Below are 12,004 nucleotides of genomic sequence, written 5' to 3'. Positions count from 1 at the left end.
TCACCAGAAAGTGTTGGTATTTGACAGGGTCGCTTAAGTTCGACTGTTGTATCATCATCAATGCCCAATAACAAAACATGATCAATAACATAATATTATAGCAACATGTGAGAATATGTTCAATTTGATAACAAGTTATTGTAATATCCGCGGGGATAGGGATGTGATAAACATAAACAAAGCGTGCACCAATGACAGATAGTCTGGTCATTTGCTGCATTCTGCAAATGGTGTTAAAAGTCTAAATTTTTTGTGACCTAGCTCTTCAATATCTAAGGAATTAGGGTAACCCCATCGATTCCCATTTAAACAAAAGTTAAGGAACAAATGGGCAAAATGGGCATAATTATGCTAATCATTTTTCAGTTAAAATCGAAAATAAATATTTCTGATACCATAACACCATTTAACTGACATATATAGCTGTTCTTGCTAATTCGAGGACGGCTAATTAAAGGACGGCTGATTAGAGGACGGCGAACACGATGGTGATGATTATTTTCATCGTTTCCCAAGTTTTAGCTGTCTTTAAGCCTATGCCCACCGATAGCAAATGAAGTTCATCGAGGGTCTATTCTTGGTCCAATATTGTTCATTATTTATTTTTTATGTGTCAAAATTGACTCAAAACTTAGTTGGAGCTAGCATAACAACAGCTTAACTTAAAACCAAAATATCTAGAAATGCTGGCGCAATTATAAAACTTAAGTTCCATTCCAAAAAAAAATGCTACACGATAACTTAATTTAATCGCACTTGTATTGCGCTTGTATTGCGCTTGTGTGGTACTAGTGAATTATGAAGTTCCATTATAAACAGTATTTATTCCATATACAGTCCGTATCTTCTGCTCAAACGAAAGCTTCAAGAAACAAAAGAAGAAAAATGAAAGCTATTCACGCTGTACGCGAACCAGGCACGAGGGCGTAGGGCACAATGGCTGCGGACGCGAGGGCACAATGGCGGTACTTTCCTTAAAGGATGGACACGAGGGCGGATCTCATGATCCCACGATAAGTTTTAACATGGACATTGGACAGTGGACACGACGGTGGAACCAAACACCGTCCCAAATAAAGAACCAGCAATAAACTTGTAACATCGCATCATACAATTTGAATTTAACTTTTGTTTATAAACATACAAGTATGTTGACTTTTAATATGGACAGTGAACATGAGGGTGAACTGTGAAACCAAATACCATCCCGGCAATCAAACAACGCGATCGAGAATTTAATTAAAAGAGCACCAGGAGACAAACGGCAAGAAGACATCAACAGTATTTTAAAATTGAGTTTAACACTAACAGATGGTGTCTCGATTTCATAACAAAACTATAACGATATAATATACAAAATAAATAAAATCTTCCCTTTAAGGCCACGGGGGGGGGGGGAGGGGGGGGGGGGGGGGGTTCGAGGTAATTTTTGAGATATGTTGTAGAGCTCTATCTAAATTTTTCAAGGGCTTTTGTCCTCAACGAAAAAAAGTTTCCCGTCTGGCGTCTGTAGATAACACGCGTCAAATTTAGAGGTTTACCTGTAATTCTATTGTAAATGAAAACTTTAGATAAGATTTTTGACCTTGTAACTTGGCAAAAATGTTTGTCAAGGTCTTGTCCAACAGAAAAATGAGGCGATTTTTGATATTTTGCTCCTAAGCTGAGATATGAGGTTAACAACAGGAGGTGACCGGGACATGATTTCAGGCCTGACCGGGACCGGGACCGGGATACAAAATGTGACTTGACCGGGACCGGGACTGAGATTATCAATTTACCGGGACCGGGACCAATAATTTCTGGGATTTCTATCTTACCGGGACCGGGACCGGGACCAACAATCCAATTTTACCGGGATGACCGGGATTTGACCGGGACCAAAACTGGTATTCTCATATTGAAAGCTGCAACTTTCATTTACATTATAATTGAACAATTTGAATAAGTAATAACTAGAATATTAAATTAGAAAAAACTAGAAAAAACCCGTCAATATGGGGCATGGGCCTAATGTACTACACCAATAATGTTCATGTACTGATTACTCAAGTTCACCCTCATTCCTCATTCCTCAATCAATGATCCCTCAAATTATTCAACAGTTTCATTCTCCAATTCCAATTGACAATTGGGCGTAGCCCGAGTTGAAAACTTGATGTTACTTTGCACTTATGAGTTATGTAACGATATTAGTTACCTAAACTTGTTTAGCAATTTTAAACATTGTTTTATTTGGCTCAGAGGTTGTTTAAAGATGAAATTCACAATGAATGAAAGTAAAAACTTACAGTGAATGAAATTATGTAAAAGATCCCGGTCAAAATCCCGGCAGATTTGAGTGATTGACCGGGACCGGGACCAAGAATCCTGAATTAACCGGGACCGGGATCATAAATCAGCATTTGACTGGGACCGCGACCGGGATGAAAAATGTGACTTGACCCGGTTGACCGGGAACGGGATAGCTCAAAATTGCCAATCCCGGTCACCTCCTGGTTTACAATGAGTGCGCATCACGATATTTTCGACAGTTAACCTCATAAAAAGAGATAGAAGCTAAATTTAAAAAATCTCAGGAACATGTGTTTCAAATTTGAGCTGAAACGGATGAAAGCTCTAGGAGAAGATAGATTTTAAAGGAGTTTTCAGGGGAGCCAAAAGACTGATTTTTAAGAAATTAATATGTTAATCTCAATTTTTCAAAAAAATATAGGGCATACAATAGTTTTGTTGACGTTGGACGGCCAATTGGTACCCATGGATAAGTTTAACTTATGATGAGAGCAACAAAATGTTAAGAACCAGTTATTTGTGAGGGGGGGGTACCAATGGCATAAAATGGCATAAATGGCAAACGTTTTATGGCATAAATGGAAATTTTTATTGGCCAATTCTCCATTTATGCCATGAATTTAGGTCTTCATATTTGACTTTAAATTCGCAAATTATTATTAGTACTTGAATAAGAGACATGTTTCATGCTTTATAACGCTTGGAATGATTGTTAAAGATTCATATGACAAATAAAGAAAATAGAAATGTATTATATCAAAAATGGCATAAATGGCATACGTTTTATGGCATAAATGGAAATTTTTATTGGCCAATTCTCCATTATGCCATCTATGCCATTGGTACCCCCCCTTTGTGAGGTTAACTGATAAAATAGGCAATTATAGTTAACCTCAATTTTACGACAAACTAGGCGCTCTGGGGGGGGGGGGGGGGGGGGGGGGGGGGGGGGGGGGGGGGGGGGGGGGGGGGGGGGGGGCTAGGTGCGTCAGGTAGTACATGGTCTGCCAACTGGGGCGAACAAATTTTTTGGCATCGGCCTCGGACAACCCGCCCCCCCCCCCCCCCCCCCTCTGTGGCCTAAGTTGCAAGACATAGTCATACGGCTCCGATAAGTAGCGCTGACTGATCGGAGGAATATGGTTGTCATAATTTCAGACGTTTTATATTCTTCAAAGAACCGTATTTACCAACCTTTAGGTCAAACTTAAACAGCAGTTTAAGTTTAAGACCAACATTAAAAAATGACTTCCCTCCCTACTCAGACCGTAGCTTATTTTCAATAAACATCTACAAGTATAATACCAATATATATTATATATATATATATTAATAGTCAGCCACAACTATCAGTAAAACAACGCCTTGACTTTAAATGTCAGTAAAATTTACCTTTACAATTACAGTCATCCTCAAATTATTTGTTATATAGTAGTGTTGAAAGTATTAAAACTGTTGAAAGTATTTATAACTATATATATATTATATATATAAATATACATAGTTATAGTTTTCGAGCAACAGTCAACTCAATAAGAGTTAAACCATTAGATATTTAGTAACAATACATTTTTTACCTGCAGCCTAAAAATTAAATTTCCCACCACTCACCAGTCTCCAGTCGACTATCAATTTCATTTAAAAAATCGCTCGATCACGTATCATTATCAAGTTAACTTGAGATTTGTTTGGAGAGGCGAATCATACACAGTTTAGGCTCTTGAATTCTTCGAATAAAATATCATCTTTAGAGAACCTCCTCAAATTATTTGTTATATAGTAGTGTTGAAAGTATTAAAACCAAGTTTCAAGTTAATGTATTTTAAGTAATGAGTTAGATATTAATAGAAACGGAAAAGATTTGTCTGCTTTAATCAACTGTTAATGTTAAGTTATGACCCACAATAATTTTGTTTTATGATTATTTCTAATGTGATTATTTTGAAGATTATTTATATATTACTAGAAAGCCCGTGCCCCGTGATAACAGGGAGGAAGGTAATAGTATTCTTTGGTAGTCAGTTTTTATAGCATCAAAAAATATCCGTCACAACTAGGAACCGACCGGATATCCGGCTGAATCCAGATCTGGCCGGATATCCGGCTTCAATATCCGGTTCCGGCTCCGGCTCCAGTTTCAAAAAATTTGCCGGATTTTTGCCGGATATTTCTAAAATCTTGAAATGCGTATTTTTCGTCACATTTTAAATCGAATCCCTAAAATTCAAACAAATGTGACTTATAACTTATAAGTGCTGACTTTGAAAATCCAATAAAATATTTTCGGCTAATAATTAACAGGGTAGCATGAAACGTGGAGAAAAGTGGTTTTCAAAAAAACTTAGAAAAACTTTTGACTTATAGAAAATGTTCGGTCCATGTCATTCTCTATTCGTATCTCCTGTATCCTGGTATCGAGGGCTCCCGCTTCCGAGCTCGTGTTGCAAAGCTGGGAGGCCTGCCTTCCGAGATCGCATTACCAGGGGAAGCCTCGAGTCCAAAATTGAGTATCAAAGGGTCAAGGGTGGGTGCGGACTTTGAAAAACCAAAAAAATATTTTCGGCTAATAATGAACAGGGTAGAATGAAACGTGGAGAAAAGTGGTTTTCAAAAAAACTTCGAAAAACCTTTGACTTAGAAAATTTTCGGTCCGATTTATTCTCGATACGTACCTGCTGTATCGAGGGCTCCCGCTTCTGAGCTCGTGTTGCAAAGGGGAGGCCTGCAATTACTTAGCTTTCTTGTTAAGCTAAGTAAATGTAAGAAATATTTGTTTGTAATCGTGCAAACGAAGTCTTTTTACACTTAACAATCGGTGAAAGGTTACAATATTCCCTGCAAATGTTACTACATGTGTCAAATCGGAAGTAGGGAAATAAAGAGTAACCTCAATAATGAACCTGTTATAACCAGTAAATATCATGCACGAATTGCACGTGTCAGAATGGTATTCAGAATTCTTGCACATTTCGTTTCCTAAACTCGGGTCAGAGTCTGACCCGAATTTAGGAAACGAAATGTGCAAGAATTCCGTCAGACAGAGTTGATACAGAACAAGGATAAGTACCGACAGTAATGATTGGTTCCAATATTGGAATACTGGTCCCTGATTGGTTCCAATGTGTTCATCTAGAGAGATCTACTCTGTATACAATGTCACCTACTCAATCTACCGGGACTGAAACGTCACTAACCAGGTTTACCTTATCACTAGACTGCTCCCTCCCACTGCCTACTATCTTATCAGTACAGTACTGAGTACAGAGTACCGGTATGCGAATCAGGGTACTACTACTATCGTGCCCTGAATAGGGTACTATTGTGTCGCTTAATTGGAACTAACCAGTGATTAAGTGCGCCTGCATGCTAAAAAGGTACAATTGTGTCCTGAATCGGGAACTATTGTGCTTTGATACTCAGACTTGCATGACAAAAAGGGAACAACTGTGTCTCACACGTGCAATCGCGCTCAAGGGGTCTGGTAGGATATTATCCCAATTGCATATAATTTCTGATAATAACTTGCCTACTCTTGTTCCAACGTTCTGCTTGTTGATTTGATATTTGACATATGTCTACTGCTAGGCCTAAACAGTAAACATCATCGGTCTGGTCGTATAGCTCTTATATATAATTAGAAATGCGGAACTTATTATGTAAAAACTATATGGCTTATTAGGATTAATATCATAATTGATAATGACAGAAGCCCAATAATAAGGATTAATTTAAATTTTCCGGCAAGATCCGGCAAGTTCCGGCTGCCTTATATTTCACCCTCCTAACACCGGTTCCGGTCCGGCAGAATCCGGCTAACCGGATAATAAATCGATATCCGGCAAGATCCGGTCCGGCAGCCAAAAGTACATTCCGGTCGGTTCCTAGTCACAACCGACCGAAGATACAGCCCATTAAAATGTAGCTTGACTGATCACAACGTAATTACCACAAAACCGATCAAAATTTCGCTCGCAAATCTTTGCACGTGCATGTGCGCGTTTCAACACCATTACATGGTTACTATGTAAGTGTAAATTCCTATTTCTCATCTGATTTGCACGTGGGCGGTCGTACAAACAAACATAAACTTTCGAATCATAAGTAAGATAACAATAAACATGTTTCAAAGCCCTCACGGGTGGCCCTAGAGGACTTTCGATCAATCAATCGAGTTTATTAATTCGTTTAAGGACAACGTTGTACGATATTAAATATTTAGCCGATAAACAAAAGCTTGGCGCTGAATACGTTTCATGGACCGAAAAGAGCTATGTTCTTTACAACCTGTAAACGAAAAACGAACAAAACATAACAGCTGCAGTAGGAATTCGAATTTAGCTCAAACGTTAGTGCAGTGAAATGAAAAGAACTGGAATAAAGCATTTAGGGGGAAGCCAAGTGGGGGACTCTATTATGGGGATTTCAAAAATCCACTAAGGCATTCCCCAAAATACCCCAAAATAACTAAAATACCCCCTGTGCCTTGACAATGTATTTTAACTGTTTACAGATGCCATTCTATGCTGTTATATACTTATATAGGGAATGAGGCATAATTTCAAAGTCCTGAGACATTAGGTTGTTGAATTATGTGTATATACTTTGCAGACGACACTCGTGTATCGATTTCGATAACCTGTGAACAAGACGTATCTGTTTTACAAAACAAATTGAATAGTGTCATAAATGGTCTGAACGAAAACAATATGGCACTACACAAATGACAAAGTTTGGGTATATTTGTCACAGACACAATCGACGCAGTGCTCTCGTCGAACGTCCTTTTGTTCTAGTGAACTGTACCAGTACTCAGTATCCAATGACAAGTCACCCGCATCTTTAGGCCAACTTAGAGACCTCAGGGGTCTCGTCTCCGACGATCTATCTTGACAACCCCACATTAAGACCATAGCAAACAAGGTTCGACAAAGCTGCCTGGGTTTTCAGTGTCTTTCAGACCAAATCACCAGTCATAATGCTCACGCTTTACAAGTCGATGGTTCGTAGTCTACTGGAATACTGTTGCCCGCTATGGCACCCCTCCAAGATAAGTGACATCCAGGGGCTTGAAAGCGTACAAAACTTTCAACGCAAGGATTACTGGAATGCGTGATCTTCATTATTGGGACCTTCTTCGATCTCTGATGTCACTACAGCGTCGCAGGGAGCGGTTTAATGTTTATTCAACTTCATATGTGGAAGATTCTCCATCACCATACCAGCAACGACATTAACGTGCCGTTTTTCTCCAGGCTACGTTTTGGAAACCTTGCAGTCATTCCATCTGTCGTTGTTTTAAGTGTCCGATTCAAAACGAAATCCTGGGTTACACAAGACGTGGTAGCCTGTGAGCGTGTATAGTGTATACCGCTCAGCTATGATACAATAGTTTTAAAGGTAAATGCGATCGATTAAATCCACCAGGACGCCAGACAGATCCACTAAAATGGAAGTTAAATATTCAGCGTGGTTGTAAGAACTGTATACGAGTCACCAAATTGTTCAAAATTATCTGGTGTTCTAGGCTAATCCAAGAACTCGTGAGGCCAGGAAATGTGTGAATCGAAAGTTTGAAGGCAAGGAAGATTCCTGACTGCCCTCTTTAAGTTTTATATCCTTCTAAGAGGCCGAAGGGTATTAGCATAATAATGTCATACCCTCGCCTACCCTAGCAGCGAGATTACTCGCGTTGCATTATTGAAAACGTCATCTTGAAGCTGTAACTCTACAGCCTGATGCCTGAGGATCAGGACGTCGTAACTAGAATTTACCCCACTCAGTATGATCATTTCACTGCCCAATTTAAGCTCCAATCAGAATCCGAGTTATTTTGATTTTAAGTGCTGCAGTCGCAACACGCGACAGTGTAAAAATGTGTTTTGGCTTAATAACTTAGCAATCCGATGACTAATGACTGAGAACTTTGACTTTATGCTCTGCCCAACTCAATGTGATCATTTTGAAAATTTAAACGTCCAAGTTGAGCATTTAGCTTCAGAAGCCAAGATATCTTGTATTATAAAGTGCTGTAGTTGCTATTATCACGAGAGCGCAAATAGGTGCAGCCTCATAACTTATGTCCTAATGTCATAGGACTTTGAAATTATGCTGTACACCCCTAAATGTGATAATGTTGGACATCTTTATGCCCTAGTGTGGCTTTAGGCTCTAATCAGAGGCCAAAGTTTTATTTCAAAGTCGCAAAAGCGCCAAAAAAAGCGTGGTCGATTGCGCAAAACTGTACCATACTCCATTGTTAAAATTTCTACCCGAGCCAAATTTGTTTCCGATCGGTTCCTTGAGGTATTGGGCATTCCAAGACTCAAACCCGGCCCCGGGGCCAAAATGTTTTAGACGGGAATGTTACCAGATTCATAAGTATAAAAGGGAATATAATAATTTAATAACTATAAGTCATAGAAGCATGAGCAGAGCAGCAGTTCAGAAATTTGGCTGTTGAGTCTAAACATTTTTTTCCTGATATAATTTATTATCTAGGCAGACTACGATTTCAACTACAACATGCACTGAACAATGGACTGAAACTGGTTTGTGTAAACGTAAACTGTTGCCCACAATGAATATTTAGAATAATTTTGGGTAATTTTGGGGTATTTCCAAAATCCATTAAGGCATTCCCCATAATACCCCTTGGCTTCCCCCCCCCCCCCCCCCCCCCCCTCTATTTAGCTGTCACAGCGTTTTTTATATTTCATTGTCACACTTTATTTAAGGCTTCTCTAGTTCTACACTTTGATAGTGTTTATAAATATTATGATTAATTTATAATTCAAAATAAAAAAGGAGTGGAGAAATGAGAAAAGTTAAACATAAGCAAGTTTATTTGTCGTTAGTCTAACAGTACCACTTTATCAATTATCGAGAAGTAACTTCATAAATATTTTCTGACAATTTTGCGAAAACATTCACGTTTGGAAATTGGATAATGGTGCGAAAGGAGCGTGGTATAGATGCGCAGCGAAACAGAAAGGTTTATATATGTATAGTAGTGTGTTTCATGTCTCAGTAAAAGTCCACTAACACCACTAACACCAGTCAAGTAAGGCCAAGGTCTGTTCAAATGTCATGTGAAATGTTACTCAAAGCACCTTTCTGGCAAGCTGTGTCTTGAAAGAGAAAGAACGAAGACGCACGGTGCAAGATCAATTTAAACTAAACGATTCTGCCACAACCCATCTCACTATCCCAGCTGTTCCGACAAATCACTATTCGCTCACCTGACTAACTTTTATCGCTTGTACTGAGTAAGACTAGCTTGTACCAAAGACGTAGAAGATATAATTTAATGGATCTAAATAGCTTTGAAATACGTAGTGAATCTGGCTGGCTCACGCGTGAGAAATTGTATAATACACTCAACAAGATCGCTAACTAGCGATCTTGGTAGTACCGCCAAATTTGACCTCGAGTAGTTGCAGTGGCCAAAGTCACTTGAAAATGACCTAGTTGCTACCCCACTACGGAAATTAATAAACCTTTTGAATTTCTGGGAAACTTAAAAGAATTTCTGTGAAACTCAAAAGAAAAAGTAGGGTGTATGGCTAATGGCTATACCCGGGTAGGTTGTACAGTGTTCGTCATGGCCATGTGGAATGTAAAGTGTACTCATAATTCAAATTTCTGCTCAGAGAGCTGAAACATTTAGTGTTCGAAATAATTCAAGGCTACGTTTTCAATTACGAGGTGAACAAATCGAGACTGGTTTCTGAGTTCTAATTACGAGTTACTAAGTGACTAATAAATCGATATATACATATTTGGCTGTTTGTTTACCAAAAAACAGAGCATTTGCCCATGTTTTAATTATTTCCTCGGTATAACGATCTTAAAGTTCTAAACAATAGATTAGATGGATCAACTATCATCTGGATTTCCGAATCCTTATAAAAAGTTCTAAAAAAGAAGAGATCAGAATGATATCAGCTCGATTGAATCTAATATATCAGTTTAAGGAATTGAAATTGCTGAGCGTGATAAGATATCTTTAAAGTTGAATTAGCTCTAAATCACTCTCTAACGTCTATAATCTAATTTCTCTGTTTTCTCGCTTACCAGTCAGGCTACCAGCCGATACTCCACCGTTTTCACATATTCAGGGCAACTGGGCCGCCCGGCTGTTACTAGAGGACTGTTAGTGTAACAGCCGGCTAATAACCTACTAACAGCCAGTCGGCACCTACTTGCCATATTTAGTTTCCCAGTGGGTTCCCAGTATTGTATATTAAGACGCAGTGAAAATATCAGACTACGATGTAGGGGACTTACCACCCATGGCAACATTAAAATATATTAAAATATATTAACGCTGTTATATCGTTTCCTGTTAATATATCATCTGAAAAGTTAGTGACTCTGATATAACCCTGTAGTATAAGTTGAGAACTTACCGACAGTGCAGTTGAAGAAGTGAGTAGGCCATGGTCCCTGGCCCATCTCCGTAGAAATGGAGAGTCGGGCACGGACTAGCTCGTTTTTCTTGTATTCGAGTGCAAAGTCTGTGTCCAGGGGCTGAGAGGGAATGACATGTCAGATTTTTACAGTTCGGACTAAGCAATAAAACCATATAATTGGATGGTTTTATTGATCAGTGGACCAGTTATACAGTTATAGTAAAATTAAGATACATATCGATTTTAAGTCGCACAAGAATAATAGTTTGGGTTGCTTGGATAAGATTATGCCTACAAACTTGACCTCCTAACTATACTTCAATTAGTTTCAATATTCAATAATGCGTACTAGATCAAACTTAAGCACAATCTCAGCCGAAAAGAATTCTACATACCTGAACATAGCTTTCTATGGTTTCGTTCAGCCCAAAGCTAAAGGAGTAAGTCTTGTTGTATTGCACTGATTGAAGACCACGATCACGGAACGAGATCTGGAAAATAAGTAATTTGATTTGTTGTTAATCAGACATGGACTTCAGCTGAACAGTAGAATATAGGGGGGGGGGTGTCATGTCCGTCTATGTCCGCCTATGTCCTGTCCTTTTTGGATTCTATGAGACAACGGACGTGTTTTTTGGGACATTGGCGGACACGGACGGACATTGGCGGACTCGGACGGACATTGGCGGACTCGGACGGACATTGGCGGACCCGGACGGACATTGGCGGACTTGGACGGACATTGGTGGACATTAGCGGACATTGGTGGACATTAGCGGACAAACATTTTGAGGACTGAAGAGTACTGAAGAGTACTGAAGAGTACTGAGGAGGATGGCTAAGGAGGATGGCTGAGGAGGATGACTGAGAGGGAGGAGAAGGATCAGGAAGACCCAGGAGGAGGAGGAGGAGGAGGACCCAGAAGGAGGACCTAGGAGGAGGAGGAGGATAACTGAGGAGGATGACTCAGGAGGAGGAGGACTCAGGAGGAGGACTGAGGAGGACTGAGAAGGAGGAGGACTGAGGAGGATGGCTGAGGAGGATGGCTGAGGAGGATGACTGAGAGGGAGGAGGAGGAGGAAGAGGAGGAAGAGGACTGAGGAGGAGGAGGAGAAGGACTGAGGAGGAGAAGGAGGACCCAGGAGGAGGAGGACCCAGGAGGAGGAAGACCCAGGAGGAGGACCCAGGAAAAGGCCCCAGGAGGAGGAGGAGGACTGGGGAGGAGGAGAACTGTTGAGGACTGATGAGGAGGACTGAGGACGAGGAGGAGGAGTAGGAGGAGGACTGAGGAGGGGAGG

The 12,004-nt window shown here is 39.9% G+C and overlaps 2 protein-coding genes across 3 annotated transcripts in view; both read right to left on the bottom strand.

The window, feature by feature from the left end:
- The window catches only part of LOC134824666 (uncharacterized), a 99,851-nt gene that overhangs the window by 10,230 nt on the left and 77,617 nt on the right, over window positions 1-12,004 (bottom strand). Inside the window, exons 15-16 of the mRNA XM_063836629.1 lie at window positions 11,102-11,197; window positions 10,704-10,824 (exon numbers count right to left, since the gene is read on the bottom strand). Of these exons, the coding sequence (XP_063692699.1) occupies window positions 10,704-10,824; window positions 11,102-11,197 (217 nt within the window). The remainder of the gene's footprint in view (window positions 1-10,703; window positions 10,825-11,101; window positions 11,198-12,004) is intronic.
- Window positions 1-12,004, bottom strand: part of LOC134824671 (protein salvador homolog 1-like) — a 201,861-nt gene that overhangs the window by 112,246 nt on the left and 77,611 nt on the right. The window lies entirely within an intron of this gene.

Source organism: Bolinopsis microptera, chromosome 13 (genome assembly GCF_026151205.1).
Source record: "Bolinopsis microptera isolate Bmic1 chromosome 13, MBARI_Bmic_1.0, whole genome shotgun sequence".
Taxonomy (NCBI): domain Eukaryota; kingdom Metazoa; phylum Ctenophora; class Tentaculata; order Lobata; family Bolinopsidae; genus Bolinopsis; species Bolinopsis microptera.
Note: the sequence above shows the minus strand (reverse complement) of the source record. Positions and strands in the feature narration are given on the sequence as shown.